General features: G+C 37.9%; 1 protein-coding gene across 2 annotated transcripts in view; it reads left to right on the top strand.

Moving 5' to 3' along the window:
- The window catches only part of LOC146161262 (dynein beta chain, ciliary-like), a 56,310-nt gene that overhangs the window by 32,792 nt on the left and 3,225 nt on the right, over positions 1 to 20,293 (top strand). For both annotated transcript variants that reach the window (XM_083383418.1, XM_083383417.1), the window contains exons 55-83: positions 252 to 389; positions 784 to 961; positions 1,545 to 1,714; positions 2,525 to 2,716; positions 3,247 to 3,390; positions 4,054 to 4,160; positions 4,485 to 4,629; positions 4,969 to 5,073; positions 5,680 to 5,835; positions 6,266 to 6,409; positions 6,804 to 6,926; positions 7,908 to 8,066; positions 8,524 to 8,706; positions 8,953 to 9,078; positions 9,493 to 9,725; positions 10,217 to 10,339; positions 10,633 to 10,720; positions 11,500 to 11,616; positions 12,218 to 12,362; positions 12,740 to 12,900; positions 13,496 to 13,666; positions 14,042 to 14,164; positions 15,874 to 16,067; positions 16,472 to 16,651; positions 16,889 to 16,985; positions 17,690 to 17,917; positions 18,307 to 18,498; positions 19,112 to 19,291; positions 20,043 to 20,225. In XM_083383418.1, coding sequence (XP_083239544.1) covers positions 252 to 389; positions 784 to 961; positions 1,545 to 1,714; positions 2,525 to 2,716; positions 3,247 to 3,390; positions 4,054 to 4,160; positions 4,485 to 4,629; positions 4,969 to 5,073; positions 5,680 to 5,835; positions 6,266 to 6,409; positions 6,804 to 6,926; positions 7,908 to 8,066; positions 8,524 to 8,706; positions 8,953 to 9,078; positions 9,493 to 9,725; positions 10,217 to 10,339; positions 10,633 to 10,720; positions 11,500 to 11,616; positions 12,218 to 12,362; positions 12,740 to 12,900; positions 13,496 to 13,666; positions 14,042 to 14,164; positions 15,874 to 16,067; positions 16,472 to 16,651; positions 16,889 to 16,985; positions 17,690 to 17,917; positions 18,307 to 18,498; positions 19,112 to 19,291; positions 20,043 to 20,225 — 4,485 coding nt within the window. The remainder of the gene's footprint in view (positions 1 to 251; positions 390 to 783; positions 962 to 1,544; positions 1,715 to 2,524; positions 2,717 to 3,246; positions 3,391 to 4,053; positions 4,161 to 4,484; positions 4,630 to 4,968; positions 5,074 to 5,679; positions 5,836 to 6,265; positions 6,410 to 6,803; positions 6,927 to 7,907; positions 8,067 to 8,523; positions 8,707 to 8,952; positions 9,079 to 9,492; positions 9,726 to 10,216; positions 10,340 to 10,632; positions 10,721 to 11,499; positions 11,617 to 12,217; positions 12,363 to 12,739; positions 12,901 to 13,495; positions 13,667 to 14,041; positions 14,165 to 15,873; positions 16,068 to 16,471; positions 16,652 to 16,888; positions 16,986 to 17,689; positions 17,918 to 18,306; positions 18,499 to 19,111; positions 19,292 to 20,042; positions 20,226 to 20,293) is intronic.

The following is a 20,293-nucleotide window of genomic DNA, read 5'->3' as shown; positions in this document are numbered from 1 at the left end:
ACACAATAGTGCACCATTATGTGCGATTATTCATACTTATTTGTGTTGACCTATCTGATCCAAATTGTTGTAAATAACTTAATCTTTTTCAATTAACTCGGTGGCAACAATTCGGTATATTGTCTATCTATCAATTTCCGTCAGAAATTGCTTTCAAAAGACCCCTACAGTATGTTCGGTTGTTTGTTGTCTACAAGGCCTTGATCACTCACTATTCGAAGACGTGACTTTGTAAATAATAAATTTTGCAGGATATTGAGACCTTCCAGAGGCTGAAGTTCGAGTACGCGAAGAAGTCGTTCGACGACATTCCCGACGAAGTGCTTATGGCCGAACCCTTGATGTATTGCCACTTCGCACAGGGGATCGGGGAGCCTAAGTATATGCCGGTACGTGTGCAGGGATATGTCAAAATATGTTTCAATATATATGCAGCAAATTCATTGGGTATTAAATGGTAAAAAATGTCGTTTCATCTATGTGAAATATTGCCTTTTTAAAGTAATATGGCTTCTATAACTGTATTGTTTTTCATATTTTTTGTTTGCGATCCTAATTCTCCGTTTACTTTACCTAAAAATTAAAAAGGACATTTTGTAAACGCGATAGTTCTGCAGTTAACTTAGTAAACACAAATTGCTGGTTTGTCGAGCTAAATAAATTTTCCGATCTAAACCACTGCTATATTTTTTTATTCAACGATGAAAATCAAATATCAGCTGTCCAGCAGTTATTTCAAAGCCCCAACACTGCTTTTTCTTGCTAAAACACCTTGTACCGCAGGTGACGAGCTGGGAATCGCTGAACAAGCTGCTGGTGGAAGGCCTAGAGGCGTACAACGAGGTCAACGCCGTCATGAACCTGGTCCTGTTCGAGGACGCCATGTCGCACATCGCAAAGATCAACCGCATCCTCGAGTCGCCGCGTGGCAACGCACTACTGGTCGGCGTCGGCGGATCAGGTATGATGGCCATTCTCGTTAACTTTTGAATTGTCTTGCATTGAAGGTTTTTGACAAATTTCCTGGGGTCGTTTTTGGGAGTTTTTGTTAAATATGCTGTAGAGCTTATACCTGCTTACCTGTACCTCTAATGTCCAGAATGCTTTTCTGTAAAAAAATTTTTTTAAATACTTGCATACAGTGAGTATTTCTTTATTTTTAACGGTTGTAAACTATTTAACCCGCATTCTTCACAAATAAAAATCAATAAAGTGATATTTAACAAATCTATTTAAATTAGCGAACACCCGGTTATTTCCGCTCCTTGGGAGTGGCGCCTATCAACTGAAAACAACACTAGGTAGTAGGTAGTTTAGGTACTCTATGATGCAGGAAACATTCAATAACATAACAAGAGTCCGGTTTTATATATGTTAAATGGTTATATTTTTGCCTAAAGCTTGTGACTTGAAAGCTAAAGTTTCTGGCATATCAACAGTAGCTATTTGACTTTTATCGGCTTTCCAAATAAAAAAAACTTTTCCGTATGTTATGAATGTTAATAGTTATACTTATTTCAACCAGTCTTATTGGTGACATTTAGGTAAACAGAGCTTATCGAGACTGGCGGCCTACATTAGCGGCTTGGAGGTTTTCCAGATCACGCTGCGCAAAGGATACGGCATCCCCGATCTAAAGCTGGACCTTGCCGCCCTCTACATAAAAGCGGGCTTGAAAAACATCGGCACCATGTTCCTTCTCACCGATGCTCAGGTATTGTGGAGGCCACTAGTTCTCGATCTTTTGTGTCACGGCATCGTTGAAAAAGATAAGTACTTTGACGGCACCCTTAATAGTATTTTCGCTGATGGGTTAACCATAATTTCCCAATAAACAAATTTGAAACGGCACACATCAACTGTACACAGTGTAGTAAAATAGTTTTTATGTGGTACACTTTACTCGTAAACAAACAAAAATAGGCCTATATAGGTAAAATAATAATCTCAAAAAATTTAAAATACCTAACGGCAGGCCTTGAGGAAAATTTGGTTGTTTAATGCTTTACTCTTGAGGCAGAACTTCACTGAAATTAATTACTAAAATATAAGGACCGAAAAGGTATCATTTAAACGTCGTTATAATATCGAGGTTATCTATTTTCTCATTATCGTCAATATCTCTCGATATCTATTAAAAAAAGAAAACACTTCCAACCTTTAACGTTTTAATATTATTTCTTTTAACGTTATTAATATTTATTTAGATTACCATGAATTCTGACGTTAGTCGTTCTGCTCAGCTAAAATTTTGTTTATTCTTCGAATTTACCATTCAGTAATTGTTTGCCTATACGTATAATTTCCTCAATCTAATTATGAAGGCTAAACGTGAAGTAATGTTTTGGCACGATTGCAGCACTGTCCCAAATATTTGAATTAAAGAATATGTATTATGTAAAGATAATTTAAGCACCCAATTTTTACCAAAAAATATCAAAGTCAACAACAACAACCAATAAAATGTAAAGTTTTACCATATATACATTTAACACTGGCTTAAACACGTTCACGCTCGCCACAGGTTCCCGACGAGAAGTTCCTGGTCCTCGTCAACGACCTCCTCGCCTCCGGGGAAATCCCCGAGCTTCTTCCCGACGACGAGGTGGAGAACATCATCAGCGGGGTCCGCAACGAGGTGAAGAGCGCCGGCATGGAGGACTCAAGGGACAACTGCTGGAAGTTCTTCATCGATCGTGTCAGGAGACAGCTCAAGGTGCGCGCATAAGAGTACAGTAGTACACATTTCTAAGTCGTGGAAAATATTGCTGCCAATGTTTCTCAAATTTTTCTTGTTTTTGACAAGATTTGATAAATAAGTGTCCGATTTTGCTGTACTTGCTGCTAAAACAGTTAAACTCTAACCGGCAGTGTTTGGATCAGTTATTACCAATTATTTTAATTATTTTTATTATTTTTTCCGACATTTTTAACGGAGAGGCCTGGCGGTTTACGAAACTAAATGTTGTGTTTGTTTTTAAAATTGTTGTTTGTATATTAATCTACTTGGCAAGGTCTCGAACTTTTGTCTGTTTGAAAATTATTGTTTTGCTGTAAATCCTTTAAAAATAATACCCATTAGATTGTATATAAAGCGCTATCGTTTTCGTGCCGTAAAAGGTCGTCTTTTTAAAACTATATACGCATAAAAAACGTTCGCAAAATAATGCCTTGTTTAAAGCAATGCAAGAAAAAATAATCTACTGAAACTACTATAATGTGAAGTTTTTACCTCTACTTGTACAGGTGGTTCTATGCTTCTCGCCCGTTGGCAACACGCTGCGAGTGCGCGGGCGAAAGTTCCCGGCCGTGGTCAACTGCACTCAGATCGACTGGTTCCACGAGTGGCCCGAGGAGGCGCTGCGATCCGTCAGCTTGACTTTCTTGCAGGTGAGAAAAGTCCCAAACTTGCAAGGTTGTCTGTATATTTGCCTAAATGCTATAAGTCATAATAAACACTCTCTCAACAAACCACAGCTTTTTAGTGAAAAATAACAAAGTCCGAAATTTTTACTAACGTACCAGATTTTCTGTTGTTGGAGCCTTTTTTAAATCATTACTGTTCATTTTTTTCCGAACTGATCAGAATTTTCTTTCGAATAACAGAATCTGCCTAAATCCGATTGGTGGTTTCACATCAATCATAAAGATTAAATAAAGTACAAAACCTAGTAAACCGAAAATCAGGATGTAATATGATAAGGAACATTCAAACACTGATTTTGTTAATTCAATCAACAAATCGCAATAGATCCGCGACTTGAACGTTGCAGCCTACGGTGCTTATAAAATCGCTCGCCAAGTTCCAGTACAAGTTATTGCTTAAATAAATCACAGTCGGCGTCATTAAAAATGCTAGTCGGTTCTCTATTTACCATTTATTGTAATTTTAAAATGTATTAAATATACTGTTGCTGCCAGGCTTTGTTTCACTTGCTAAATTGTTCTTCCGGCAAAGAAAAATAGTTGAAACAATTTGACGTGTGAAACAATGCCTGGCAGCAACAGTATGTTTATTCGTTAAATTGTAATTGTTGCGGCCTGCTCTTTCAGGACATCGAAGGTATCGACCAGGCTATAAAGCCTTCCATCAGCGAGTTTATGTCCTTCGTTCACATGAGTGTCAACCAAACAAGCGCCAAGTACCTTGCCAACGACAGGTATGAGTCTTACGATTGACAAACGATATTTTTTCGTGCAGGACCTCTAAAATCAAAAGCGCTATTTAAAATCGAACCGCCTTTAGAATAAATCAATCCGCCTAAAAGAATTAAAACAAACTATCAATCCACCATAAAAATGCATTGTTTTAAAGATAAAAAATAGAAATTTAGTAGAAGGTATTATTTTGTATTAAATTGTTGCGTCGTTTTTCACTTGCGTTGTCTGATTACTTTCCACTCCAAAACTTTAAACCTGAACATTTGCGTCCGAAATCGCATATTTCTTGTAATTGTAACTTATACTGTTTTTATACGTTAAAGACGCTACAACTACACCACACCAAAGAGCTTCCTGGAGCAAATCAAGCTCTACGAGAGTTTGCTCGGCGCCAACGCAAAGGAGCTGCAAGGCAAGATGGAGCGACTCGAGAACGGACTCACGAAACTTCAGAGCACTGCGGCGCAGGTAAACGGCATGTGTAAAAGCCGTAGACTCATCTGCAGTGTTGCTGCCTCATATATAGCTGTATTTATCATTTTCGTAACGCAAATGAAAGTATAGCTAGGTTATAGTTATAGTGTATATGACTAAAAAATTAACAAAAGATGTAAGATTTAAAAAGCCCTGTCCTTAAGGCAAATCCAAGCATAGCTTACGGTTATGGCTCTTTTTCAACGGTGTACTGCATTTTAAAACAAAATTTGCCTTACCAGGCTTTGTTTCTTACACAAAGAAGGTTTGCCTTATGAAAGCTGTCGGGTTTTTAGACGATTAGCATAATAAGGAAGTTTAATTTATTTTTAGGTGGATGACTTGAAAGCGAAGCTTGCCTCTCAAGAAGTCGAGCTGCAACAAAAGAACGAGGACGCCGATAAACTTATCCAGGTGGTCGGGGTCGAAACCGAAAAGGTACGCTATAGTAAACTGCTTAGCACATAACCAATTGTTCTATATAATTCTTAACATGGTTCACGGGACAAATACACCCTTCATGATGAGTATAAAAATCTAGATGCAACTGACAACTCAAAATGTTTTTCTAGGAGAGACACTGTGAATTTTTTGAAATATTTCTTTTAAACAATAAACAGATTATCTTAGCGAGGCGTGGTATTTGGAGTTTGCCTTGGTATTTGTTACCCGTGTCAGAAGTTCTTTTTTTTCATGAGATAAATCCGGTAGAGTGTTTTAAGATGTTTCGGTGGACCAAAGCGGTCTAAGGTAAACAAATTTCAAACTATGCTTCAAAATAAATCCTATATCTTTGTTACTACATCAGAATATTAGCAGGTCGTACTTAAAATAAAATGGTTGCATTTTCTTAAATTTTTTTTAGCTGTCACCATTTTTTAGCGTTCATTAACTTAAAATGGTCCGGTCCGAATGTAATAATTTTTAAAACGGTTAGTTAGTCCATTAGGAACCTGTTCCCGTCACACAACACAGTATCGTTTTAATCGTTTTGACAACAAAACGCGACAATTTCAAGTCGAAACGTCCGGTTTGTGCTTGTAGGTGAGTAAAGAGAAGGCGATTGCCGACAGGGAGGAGCAGAAGGTTGCCGTGTTCGCAGTCGAGGTCGGCGAGAAGCAGAGATCGTGCGAACGCGATCTTGCCAAAGCCGAACCCGCCCTGGCCGCCGCACAGGAGGCGCTCAACACACTTAACAAGGTGAATCTCGTACTTTGGAGCATAATGGTTGCAGGTTTTAGTTCGACGAAGTGGGAATCTTAAAGCCTATATAGAATTAGGTAGCATTTTAAACGTTTCGATTATCTCTTTATACATTTTTAACCTGAGATATTCGAATGTTTAAAATGTTACATATACTTCCATATGGGCTTTGATATCCCTGCTACGTGTGACTTGCTGTTTTTAATTATTAAAACAACCATAGTCTTTGATTATTGTGTGCCTTGCTTTGCGATGTTATCAAAAAATGATTGTAAGATGAGTGAAGTTTAATTCGAGTACAGATATTTTGTTTATTTTCCTTTTGCAATTTCGGTAATTTTAATCTAATTTCGTTAGGCTCTAAAAATTTTAGCTGTCCAAGTCTGCTTCAAAGTCCTTTGTTTTAAACTAAACTATTTCCTAATAGAACAACCTGACTGAGCTGAAGTCCTTCGGATCGCCGCCTGCTGCTGTGATCAGTGTAGCCGCCGCTGTCATGGTACTTCTCGCACCTAACGGAAAGGTGCCCAAGGACAAGAGCTGGAAGGCCGCTAAAAACATGATGCAAAAGGTGTGGCGTGTGGTGCAATAATATTTAAAAAAGAGAATTCCTTTGTTTTGTGAGGAATATTTAACTAAAGATGGATTTTTGTTTTCTGTACTTTAATTATGTAAAAATCTTGATTATGTTAAGGCCTTATATATGGGTATCGTATTATTTGGCATGTATGCATTATCCGCTATATATAGTTTTAAGCAAAATATCGCGGTTATTTAAGTTGGTATACAAAAAACATCACTGAATGTCGAAAAACTAGCTTAATTGGATTTCTGAATCTTAGAATTTTGTAGAAAGCTTGTAGAGTAGACAAAATCTTGACAGGCAGTGTTTACTATTAGCCACGTTTTAAAGCAAACTGAGATACAATAAGCTAGAATTGACGAAACGTCTGGTGCATTTCTAGGTTGATTACTTTTTGGAGCAGCTGATCAACTACGACAAAGAGAACATCCACGAGAACAGCATGAAGGGAATTAAACCTTTCCTGGCCGATCCCGAGTTCAACCCGGACTTCATTCGGGCCAAGGTGAATATTGCGAAAATTCTTTAAAGTTGACCTTTTTTTATTTTTTTTTATCACAAAACTATAAACCCCCTGTTGGTTTATAAAGTGAAGTTTTTAAATTAAATCTAATCATAGTAAAGACCGCTACATTTGGGGTTTAAGGAATAGCTTTAGTTTTTTTTTTTTTTTTTAATAGCTTTTAGTTGCTTTGAATGGCAGAAAAGTCACTTTTATACCTTGAGGAACTTTTATACCTTGAGGTCCTGGCAGTGCACTAATTTGGACCTTTTTAGGTAAACTCCCGGCCTAGATAAATTGAAAATATTCGTTGAACATTCATAATGTGCGTTAATGTAATAATTATTTGAATGCTGGTGAAAAAGCCCAAACTCGGGTGGGCATAAGATAGTTTCTCGTCTATGCTACCATAGGATTGTTACGTCACAAATTGAGGTATTGGAGCATAAAGCGTTTATGTAAATATTAATTCAATGCACATTATTTGGGTTAGGGTGCTGGTTAGCGTTTGTGTTTAGGTAGGTCAAATAATATTAAACTTAATCTTTTGAAGCAAATTGTTAAGTCAAATTAGTGCATTGTCTGAGACCTCGAAGTCTAAAAGTCGGACTTTTTGATCCTTTGAATGCACTAATTGTAGTAGACCTTTTTGCTTAGAAATGCACTAATTTTTAACCGCTCGGGTGCTATGATTAAAATATTTTTTTTATGTGAGAGGGCATATTGCTATTAAGTCAGGTCGGTAAAAGCTTTCACTAAACGCCTGAAGTTATTTATTTTACTGCTTTCTAAACCTGGGAACGCAAAACAACGGAATCGTTGGTGTCGGAATTCAAGGAATATTTTTTCTGTTAAATTATACTTCTATTTAATCTCGTGGCAGTAGATAAGAAAGGTAAGTTTTTTTATCTGTTTGAAAATCTTATGTAAGAACGCCTAACTGTTTCGATACACTTTCTTAAAACCCACAGCTTACTGTTTTAGTCCCTCGCTGCCGCTGGCTTGTGCGCTTGGGCCATCAACATCGTCACTTTTTACGAAGTCTACTGTGACGTCGAGCCGAAGAGAATCGCGCTCGCCAAAGCCAACTCCGATCTGGCGGCGGCTCAAGACAAATTGAGCGGTATTAAGGCGAAAATTAACGTAAGTGATTTTAACGTGCATAAAAGATACTTAAAAAAAAAATAAGTAAAAAGATGTCTTTAAAAAGACATTTGACTTTGTATCTTGAATCCTAAAAGTGTAAACCTAAGGTTGCATAAAAGCATCACGGAATATATAGGAAATTTCTTGTCTTACTGATATATTACATTAATAGCAGTGCAAAATTGTGTATCGTACATTTTTAAGTCATTATAATCTTTAAAAATCACAATTTTTATTGCATTTATATGAATGGGTATATTGAAAAAGTTTAACTTTTAGTGTAGACGCAACTGGAACCGCCAAACGGGATGTACTATCAGAAAATGTTTTTATCAAAAGAAATTTTCATAACAGTGCTTACATCTGTGTGCTTTACTTATACTCTACATTTTGCCACAACCTTCATCTTTTATGCTTGACAAATCTACGAATTAACCTATTTCCTTTTGCGCAGCAACTCAATCAAAATTTGGCGGAGCTGACGGCCAAGTTCGAGAAGGCGACGTCAGAAAAGCTCAAGTGCCAGCAAGAAGCCGAGTCGACCACGCTCACAATTAACCTCGCCAACCGACTGGTGGGCGGTCTCGCGTCTGAGAACGTTCGGTGGGCCGAGGCCGTGAACGGTTTTAAAGAACAGGTAATCTGTACCGAATGCATTTTGTGTAAAATTAACCTGCTAATTATTGGGGATTTTTCGTCGCTGGTCTTACGAACTGCAGTTTTTAGCTTTTTACATAGGATTTTAGCCATTTCCCGCTGTATTTGGTCGTAAACTGATTTTTTGCTGAGTACATATATTCGGTTACCCGTTTGTCACTGTGTTTTTTGTCATTCGCGTTGACATTTTTGGACAAAAAAATCTCACTTTTATGTTTGTTTACAGGAAAAAACGCTATGCGGCGACGTCCTGCTTATCACGGCCTTCGTCTCGTACGTTGGATATTTCACCAAAACTTACAGGACTGGTTTGATGGACGACCTCTGGCTGCCCTTCATGGAAAAGCAGGAAGTACGCATGAGATTATTGTTGAAATACTTTCATCATGCATATAATGTACCCAGTACCTTATTCGCGAAGATAATAAGTCTTTCCATTAACGATCTGCCACTTTGGCAAAATAGTTTATGCAAACGTTGTGACGATATGTACAACTAATTTAGTATTTTTTGACACTTTAAACTGTCGTTTTAATGAGCCCAAATTTTGTATGAGCGTTTTGTGTTGGCTTTGAAATTTTTTTTTCTGCCTCGATATGATTAAAACCGGACACTGCTTTGTGAATGTTATCGTTGGTACCTTTTTTAAATATATAGTCATTGTAAAACTTCGTGCTCATCAATTTAATGTAATTCAACTGACAATTTACGTAACACTCACTAAACATTCTTTCGTTAATCTGCTCACCCGACGCTTTTTCTCCAGGTGCGCATACCGACCACCGAGGGCCTCGACCCGCTCAGTATGCTGACCGACGACGCCGACATCGCCTCGTGGAACAACGAGGGTCTGCCCTCTGACCGTATGTCCACCGAGAACGCCACCATCCTGATAAACTGCCAACGCTGGCCGCTGATCGTCGACCCGCAGTTGCAGGGTATCATTTGGATCAAGAAGCGCTACTCCAATCTGAAGGTGGTCCGGCTCGGACAGAGAGGGTAAGAGCACTTTTATTGGTTCTCATCCGAGGCTTAATCTATAGAGGGGTTTATGTAACCCTGATGAGGTCAGCTGGTTTATACTTCGTTTACACCAGAAGAGCGATTTCTGTCTATTGATATGTTGTCTGGTGGAGCTCTAGTTCCGAAGCCTAATCTTTTAAGATATTTAAAAAAATAATGTATTTTTTCGATTTCCTATTATTAAGTTAGTGTCAACAATTATTGTAATCTACACTCTGTTTTGTTTTATTCTCTGTAACGGGTTCTTACAAAAATATATTTTTAGGGTGTTTTTTTTAATGGTATGGCACCAATACAACGTTTTTGACCTTGACTAAACATTCAAAATGCTGAGAAATATTATTCACAACTGACCAAATTATTTTAATATTAATCCATACGTATTCCATTTCCGAAACCTCACCATTACTTTTAACATTCACTTAAGAGTATAGTTGTTAAATGAGTGCTGTTCAATTGATCTACAGCTACCTGGATGTGATCGAGATGGGCGTGTCCAACGGCGACACCGTGTTCATTGAGAACGTGGAGGAAAGCGTCGATCCCGTGCTGGAACCGCTCCTGGGTCGGAACACGATTAAGAAAGGGAGGTAATCACCCCTGTAATCATTTTGCTGGTTAATTGCGTTTCGCAGTACCAGAAGAGTATTCCGGTGCGTTGTGTGATGTTAACTCACGCATACGTATATTCGACAATAAGGCGGTGAAGGCTTAATTAACGTGATATGATCCAATTTATTTTTTAAATTATAAGTACGATATTCGTTTTTATAGAAATGTTGGCCAATACTCGGTTTTGTTTTTGTGTATTAAAATCTGTCGTACCTGGTTTATCGATTTCCTTGTGAACACTGTTAATTTTAATTTTTATTTTGTGCTTCAGGTACATAAAGATCGGAGACAAAGAGGTTGAGTACCACCCCTCGTTCCGACTTATCCTGCACACCAAGCTTGCGAATCCCCATTACCAGGTGTTTATTGTGTGATTTTTTGATAATGAAAGCTATGTTGCCCTTGATCGGGGATGTCCAACCTTTTAGCAGAATGGGCCGCATTGCCACTTTAAAAATTCCGATAGGCTGCAAAACCTCTCAAATTAAAGGGGTGACGTCACAGGTTGCGTCATATTGTGACGTCATAAAACAACCTAACTTATAAACACCCGCTCGTCGAGAGTGAACTTATGCGCAAATATGCGAAAATTCAAGTTTTCACGTGTTTGGGCTGACATATTTCCTTAAAACGTTCCGGAAAAACACATATTTAGAAAAACACACATCTTGCTTAGCATGATGGGTGCACGAAGTGTTCTATGGATGTTGAAATGCGACATTAGACTCGATTATAGTCCCAGAAAAAACACAAGATTATGCCTACATCAAATACTGCGCGATCTTCACGTTTTGATGATGTCGAAACAACTGTTTTTAATAAAGGCTATACTGAAAGTGAGAATTAGTGGGCAGCAGGTTGGACATCCCTGCCCTTGATGAAAGTCCAATATTTGGGGAATGTGGTTTTGTGATGTTTGAGTTTCCACAAACTTGGTGTTGTTTTGAAAACGACTAAATCGCCATTATCTTAATAAAGACGTTTCGATACGCATTTGTATTACCATCACTTAATGTGACTGAAATCTATTTAAACCTCACTTAAAAACGCATTTATTATTGTTATTAACGAGGTTTCAATTTTATCATTTCGGAGTTTTTTGTGGTTATTTGTTATTGATTTGCTTTGTCATGTTCAGCCCGAGATGCAAGCGCAGTGCACGCTCATCAACTTCACCGTAACGCAAGACGGTTTGGAGGAACAGCTGCTTGCAGAAGTGGTCAGGTGCGAAAGACCCGATCTCGAGGAATTAAAGGTATACGCAAAAAAATAATACCAGTAATAAGATGACCTGATCAAATGAATAAAAACTTGGATTTAAGAGATTAGTTAAAGTGGCTTATTTTCTCAAAATTTACAGACATTTAACTTTAGCTAAAATTTATAATGTTTAATATATTTAGTTTGTAAAGATTAAACTGTTATAAAAAGATAAATATATTTCGCTATAAAGCATCATCAGTATCTTAATTCGAATGAATTTCTTTTTGTATAACATACAAACAAACTGATTTTCGGTTTACTAAGTTCTGTACTTAGTTTAATCTTTACAATTGATGTGCAACCAGAATCGTTTGTTTTCACCATTCGGATTCCGGCAGATTTTGCTATTCGAAAGAATACTTTGATTATATTTAGTTTGGGTTGTTTTAGATTGAACTAATTTATTTTATAATTTTTAATTTATTTTAAGCACAAATGGCTTTTGACTTGGAAATACAGTTTGGCTTTAAAATAATAAACCTGAAAACTGCTTTATGAATATTTTCTTTAATAAGTTAACTTAATCATAACTTTGCAAAATTTCGTGTACATTAATTTGATGTAAATCAACCGACAATTTACGTTGCTTTCAGGCCGAGCTGACTCTGCAGCAGAACGATTTCAAGATCACGCTGAAGCGGTTGGAGGACTCGCTTCTCTCCAGGCTCTCCGCTGCTTCCGGCAACTTCCTGGGAGACACGGCGCTCGTCGAAAATCTGGAAACAACCAAGAAGACAGGTTTGCGCGCCTGCTGTGATCTCAACGATGATTTTCGATTAATTGTAACTGTAATTCGGATTAGGATTGTTGTGTTGTTATAGTATTAGGATTAATGTTTAATACAGGTCATAACAAACTAATAAAGTAAAAAATATTATAAAATTCCTAACAACTACTAAGTGCTGGTCGATACTTGTGCTAATAATATTTCTAATGTTCAGAAACTTAGCTACATTGTGAATTGCACATTCTATCATAAGTTTGGAAGAAAAAAAGTTGTAAATGGATAACTGTCCTACTTTGGGGGTTTCATGTTTTGGTACACCAGTAAAAACAATGAATGAAAACACACGGTAAAAGCGTGTCACTAACTCTGTTTAATCGCAACTTTTCAGCCGCCGAAATCGAGATAAAGGTTGCGGAAGCTAAGATTACCGAAGTCAAGATCAACGAGGCCCGCGAGGGTTACCGCTCGGTGGCGCAACGTGCCGCCCTGCTCTACTTTATTCTCAACGATCTGAACGTCATCAATCCGATTTACCAGTTTTCGTTGAAGGTGTTGATTTAATTCAGTTTTTAACAAGTAGCGTTTTTAGCATTCATAGTGGTATGTTTATAGGCTGGGGCTATATCTAAACAATTTTAAGGACGCGTTTATGAACTGATTTTTTTAAAAGAAAACTTGAAATTTTTAACTTTATTATGACCGGTTATGTGCGAAGAGTTGTAATACATTTTGTTTGATAAATTGAAACGTTCAATTATAAGTTCAGGTCGAAACCGAAATTATGCAGTTTAAAACAATATGTTGAACTTTCGTTAAATTTCGAAATTGCACGAAACTTGACTAAAAAAAGTTAAGATAAACTAGGTGGCACTATGCATTATGCAAAGACATATTGCATTGAATTCTCGACGATTTCGCGCAACCGTGCTTCATCAGGTTAACGTATAAATGTCTTATTGATGAAAGCTTGTCGAGAACTCAATACATATTGTTTTTACATTGTGCCACCTGATTTCTATATTCAGCATTAGACTAATACGGCTATTTACAAAGATAATAAAAACTATGTACACGATTATGGCTGGACTCTCCGTTTTTTTGTTTACTGTATTTTGTTCTATAACGAGAACCACTCGCTTTTCAGGCGTTCAACGTGGTTTTCTCGAAAGCGATCGAGCGCTCGGAGAAAACGGACGACCTGAAGCAACGGGTGCTGAACCTGATCGACACCACGACCTACAGCGTGTTCCAGTACACCACCAGGGGACTGTTCGAATGCGACAAACTCACCTTTACAGCACAAGTGGCAATGCAGGTGACCCGTTTGCTCTTGCTATTAGGGACTGAACCTATAGTAGTCGACTTCGGCGCATTATACTCGCAGAGTTGGGTAATTTTGGCAACTGTTATACCCCTTATCAAACGTAATATATTCTTTATAAATAGTTTGACTAAATATTTAAATATTTTTTTCTTACCGTTCCCTAAAATAATTGGATTAAAAAAAGGAAAAGTTTGATTATTGTCTCTTCAGGTAACTTATTAATTAACATTACCATTTATATAAACATTAAATTTCAGAGCATTACTTTCGAATTTGGTAAAAAAAAGTTAAACCCATTTTCTAAACAATCTCGCCTTTTACTTGTGTTGTGAATTGTTTTTTAGCTTGTGTTTGTCTTGCGTTTAGATATTGCTCGCCACCAAGGAGATCAACGTTGTCGAACTCAACTTCCTGCTCCGCTTCCCGGTCAAGATGGACGCCTCTTCGCCTGTCGATTTTCTGAGCAACTACTCGTGGGGCGGAATTAAGGTAAGCCCTATGCCATCGCACTGTGTTTTAACGATGATCCTCAATTGTTTAATTTTTGGAAATCCTAAAAGAAAATGCGTGAATGTATATAACTTGGTTAGGAAAATGTGAACGTCATTTATTTACTAGATAGGTTGCTCTGCACTTTCACTGTCAAAACCAGGGGTGGGCAATTATTTTTAGCCGCGGGCCGCATGAGAAACCTAAAATGTTGTGGCGGGCGGGGTTAAAAATGAATCTGAAGTACACGCAAATTGACGTCATACTCTGACGGTATAAAACAAATAAGCTTACGAACTTGTTATAACGTTTGGAGTTGTGCATAAATGTGCAATTTAAGTTGAATTAAGAAATCGCGCGAAACTCGAAAAAATTAGGACTATGTTTGTTTTAAAATGCAAACTTTAATTTGGGACATATATTTGGCGTTTATCAAGTTGTGGCGCGTTGACCCAAAAGTTAAGATTAAAATACGAAAAGCTTCGTACAAAAAAAATTGCTTTTTAAAGCTTTAAGTTACTGGTTGTATTACTTGCGCTATACAATGATCGACGGAATAGTTTCGACGCGCAAAAAATGTATAAATATTAGGGTACCGACAAGTTTGTCAAACTTTCGCTGGAGAGAGTGCCACTGTGGAAAGGACTCTATTTGTCTGTAAAGTTGCCGCGTGTAAGAAACGAGAAATACTTCGCGCAAAGCGCGAAACAAAATTCCGTTTAAGTACTTAAAACAGGCTAAAAATCGATTTTGGCAAGGTCATGACTAGATCCGTCCCTCATAAAAGTGTTTACGATACAACCAAACATGTAGAAACTCGCCCTTGTTTTCGATTAGCCTACAGTATATGTACTTTAGGGGAAATAAGCCGCGGGCCGGATTAAACTGCTTGGCGGGCCGTATGTTGCCCAGGTCTGGTCAAAACTGTAGATAGAGCGGATGTTGTAGAAACCTATAAAATCGCCTCGTACAAAATTTTACACGTTTGTGCGAGATGTTTGTTTTACAAAATCGAAGCCTCGTAGCGCCTAAATGTTTCGTGAATACTTTGTTAAATGAACCACCACTACAGCGTGAATTCAATTGTTTTAAAGGGTAAGATTATTATTTAAAAAATTAAATGGTAAAATTATTGTGTCAAACGAATTGTGCCTTTAAAATGTCATTCCCACACGGTCTCACCACAAAACTCATTTTTTAATTTCAAAGTTGCCTAACTTGCCAACATATATGCCGGAAGAACAATTCTACAATTGAAACAATGCCTGACAGCAACAGCATATTCATTGACAACATATACTTTTTATATACTATATATTTCTATTTTTTTTAACTTCATAATCCAAACGCGCTCTTAATATACATAAAGACCCGTTTACACTACAGCTGCACTGAGCTGAGCTGGGCGTGAAATTGTTTTCACTACAGCTGTACTTAGCTGCGGTGGGCGTAAAAATGGCTCCAAAACATAACATTTTTCTATAGCTGCACTGAGCTTGAGTTTACAAAGCGTGAAAATCGCTCCAACGCGTATTTTTTCCAGCAGCACGGGGCTTGAGTTTAGCAAAGCGTGAAACGCTCGCCACATTGGAATTTCAATGCAAATTACGCTTTGCTCAGCTCAGTGCAGCTGCAGTGTAAACAGGCCTTAACTGTCTTCCAAAATGCCCTACCTCTAACACGCCCGTCGCCCATCTCTCTATTAACAGGTTCTCTCCGAGATGGACGACTTCCGTAACCTGGACCGCGACATCGAGGGATCGGCCAAGCGCTGGAAGAAGTTCGCCGAGAGCGAGTGCCCTGAGAAGGAAAAGCTGCCACAGGAGTGGAAGAACAAGACCACGCTACAGAAGCTCTGCATGATGCGCGCCCTGCGTCCCGACAGGATGACCTACGCCGTGCAGTGAGTAAAGCCGCTCTAGAACCGTGTTTTGGTGCGTTTTTATAGACTTTTAACCGGTAAAAAGATTAAGAAAAAAATTCATGTTATCCAAAGATCTAGTTTACATCAACATTCTTTCTTTTTCATATTTAATTGTCTGAGAGTCGTTTCAACAGTAGTGTTCTAGATGTTTAGGTGTGGGTTTACACCTGTCTTGGTGAAAATTAACTGGATTTTTTTTTAACATTTAGAGATTTTTTTAACATTTTTGCATATGATAGTGAAATTTAATTGGTGTTTTTGCCTAGCCATTTATAGATAGTTGTTGATCTATTTGTGTTTGTTTTGATTTTCTCTACTTGTTTGTTTTATTCCAAATCTTTGCCAACCAATTGTATTTTTCTACCAACGTTCATTATGTTCAGAAACTTTGTGGAAGAGAAGCTGGGAGCAAAATACGTGGAGAATCGCCAGGTTGAGTTTTCGAAATCGTACGAGGAGAGCGGCCCGGAGACTCCGATCTTCTTTGTTCTCTCGCCCGGAGTCAATCCTCTGAAGGATGTTGAAGCCATAGGAGAGAAACTAGGATTTTCCATTGACAACAAGTAAATATGCTAGCTAATATACTTTTACCAACATAACATGACTCTAATATAATCATGGTTCAGCCTATTGTTATCTTCATAACAGATATGGTATTTTTTTTGGCAAATAACAAAATAGGTAAATACTTGTTTAAAAAACCTTAAGTAGTCTAGGGTAGTAGATGTACGTGACTTTAATGTAGACCGTTAAGTTTAATGTGATTTAAAAGAAAAATTTCATACATGTTTTGTTTCTAGGAATCTGCACAGTGTTTCGCTTGGACAAGGCCAAGAGATCGTGGCGGAACAGGCTTTGGATCTTGCAGCTAAGGAAGGTCACTGGGTTATTTTACAGGTTGGAAGGAGTTGTGACATGCTTTCTCAAACTGGAGTTTCTAATTTTAGTCTTTGGCTCAGGGGCCTGAAAGCTTGCCTTTGCGCCTGCCTGTAGGAAGTAGTTTGCCAAAGCGTTTTATGGTGCAAAAAAGTACCTAATCTAGTATGTAGAAACCATAAACAGTGTTTCAGGAGTTTGTATACCTATTAGGTTTGGAATCAATATCCGATATGGGATTGTCTAAAATAAGCATAATGTCTGTACCGATCCTATAATGTAGGCTAGTTTTAAGATAAACAGTAAACACCGTACGTAACTAATATACTTTAGCCTTTCTTGTCTTACTCATAGTCAGACGTTTATTAGTTCTTCATAGATTTATATTTCGACACAAAAATGGACATCAACAGTCTCTTAATTCGAATGAAACTCCAATTTCAAGTTATGGTCGTCATTTACCTGTAAGGGCGAGGATACATATTCTTACTTTACACATGAGTTTGCTGTACTTATTTTCGTATCGACCACACTAAGCATTCAGCAAGACCTTTGCAAATATTGGCTTAAACTAATGGTTTATTTGTGATCAGCAACAAACTAATTGCTATCGTATCGAACAGCCGTATACGCTAACCGATTAATAACAACCGACCATCTCTACCACCTACAGCAAAAGTTTAAATCCCGAATCATGCGCATCACGTACACTTTTACTCGCGCAGAACGTTCATCTGGTGGCCAAGTGGTTGAGCACGCTCGAGAAGAAGGTGGAGCAGTTCAGTGTGGGTAGCCACGCCAGCTACCGCGTCTACATATCGGCCGAGCCTGCTGCTACGCGCGACGCGCACATCATACCGCAAGGCATCCTAGAGTCTTCTATCAAGATCACTAACGAACCGCCTACTGGCATGCAGGCCAACCTGCATAAGGCACTGGATAACTTTAACCAGGTCAGAATTTTTTAAATATGTAGCATTGCAGTAGTTTGCTATTGTGCCTCTATCTGTCTAATCTTATTTTGCAAGTTTACAGATATTTCTATTTGAAAGAGGACGTAATACACGATTATTGAAATAGGATAAAAATATTTTAATATTTCAAAATATGTTTACCCACAGTGACTTTTAATCAAATATATCCAAATCCAAAGACTGTATGTATATAATAATTTATTGAAGTTAAAAACTAACTTGATAGTCTCAAATGATACCTTACACTCTGTATTGCTTTTTTTGACTTCATCCTCGTAATATCGAAATTTAGCTTAAACAAAGTAATCTTACATAGTTAGAATACTAGGATCGTCTTAAACTTACCGATAGTTTCAAACTTTGTACAGGAAACTTTGGAGATGTGCAGCCGCGAGACGGAGTTCAAGTCCCTTCTGCAATCGCTCACCTACTTCCACGCTGTGCTCTCCGAACGCAAGAAGTTCGGTCCCCAGGGCTGGAATCGGCCCTACCCCTTCAACGTCGGCGATCTCACCATTTCGGTCAACGTTCTGTTTAACTATCTGGAAGCAAACAGCAAGGTAACCATGGACATTTTTATCGTTAGTATTATTTGTGTTATGTTGGAAAAAATGCCAAAAAAACAGTCGTAGGTTAACAAGATATAATTTATCAAATCATGCCTAAAAATAACTGAATGTTACATTTATAAAACCGAGAGGCTCATTGGTTTCCAACAGGTTTTGAGCTAACACTCCACCGTAGACATATTATTTGGACTTTGGCCTAGAAATTTACTGCTATGTCGAATGCAGTTTTGCCACTGAATATACCAATTTTACATGTCACGTTTGTTTGGTTGCGGTTCTTACAATTTAATATAGAACAAAATCCATCAGAAACTCTGATCCTGGTTAGTTCTTGCCAGTCTATTTGCGGCCCATGTGGAGTCATTTGCGACTATGTGGAATCATACAATGCGCAGCATTAATACGTTTTTAAAGGCCTAGTCTCTGTTACCGCATGGACCATCTGTAAAACTAATAACAGGTTTCTCAGGAAACGAAATATTTTGTATCGCGTATATAATATCGTAGTGTATAGCTTAGCCGACGAGCAACATAGAAAACGTCGTTAAGGGACATTGAAGCTTATATAGACTTGACACTCTGTAATCACGCATTCGTTGCAAAGGTGCCATGGGATGATCTGCGCTACTTGTTCTGCGAGATTATGTACGGCGGCCACATCACCGACGACTGGGACAGAAAGCTGTGCAAGACCTACCTGGAGGTTTACATGCATCCCGATCAGCTCGAAGGAGAGCTGCTACTCGCTCCCGGGTATCCGGTGCCACCCAACATGGATTACAAGGTCGGCAAACTCGCTTTTGATTTTTTTAACCGATTAACACTTAAATCACTGTTTTAATCCCTTAACTTGACTGAAGTGTTTCGACCAAAATAATTAGACTTGACTTTTTTCCGATTAATCACTTGGCTTGGACTTAAGTCAATGTATCAAATAACTAAAATTAAGTGTTTTTCATTAAATATATATATATTTTAATGAAATTGGAATAGTTATCTCATTTTTTCACTTAAAACAACTTGCTGGCTGTAAATTACAGTTTTGTCATTTTTAGTTGAGGTATTGTTCATATTTGGACAAGTTTAACAATTTTAATAGTTAAACGTTTTATTTTTATTACAATGACATGACTTGTACACTAAATATAATTCGACATAGTATCGTTACAGACCTAACTTATTTTAAACCTGTTGCAACATTTTTATTATTAAAGATTTGTAATTATTTGATTAGTGTTTGTCATAATTTTAACGTGCTTATCTATTGTTTACAGGAAATCTTTCTTTTCTTATTTTCCTTTAAGCTTAGCACACAATTTGTTATAAAATCAGGATCGATTGCGCCTTCCAATTGTGGTTTTTAAATTTTCACAATGCAGTTGTTTTAAACTAGCCAAAAAGTAGACAGCTATACAGTCAATACATGTTGCCGGTTTAATTGGAAGTGCAATGCATTAACACACAAGGTGGCCTAAAAGCTCTAAATTGTCACGATACACAGAAATAACCTTCTTTAAATGCCGTTTGTTGCACAGGGCTATCACGAGTACATTGACGAGTGTCTCCCGCCCGAGAGCCCCTACCTGTACGGTCTGCATCCCAACGCAGAGATCGGTGTTCTCACCACCACCTCCGAGAACCTCTTCCGTACATTGCTCGAGATGCAGCCCAAAGATACTGCAGGCGGTGGAGCTGGTGGCATAACAAGAGAAGAGAAGGTAAAACGTCGACGGTCGTAAAGACAGATTCAGTATTGGCTTCGATAATAGATTTCGCTGATTGTTTT

The sequence above is a fragment of the Ascidiella aspersa genome, chromosome 3 (assembly GCF_963924565.1).
Source record: "Ascidiella aspersa chromosome 3, kaAscAspe10.2, whole genome shotgun sequence".
In the NCBI taxonomy this organism is placed as follows: domain Eukaryota; kingdom Metazoa; phylum Chordata; class Ascidiacea; order Phlebobranchia; family Ascidiidae; genus Ascidiella; species Ascidiella aspersa.
This window is presented reverse-complemented; position numbering and strand designations above follow the sequence as displayed.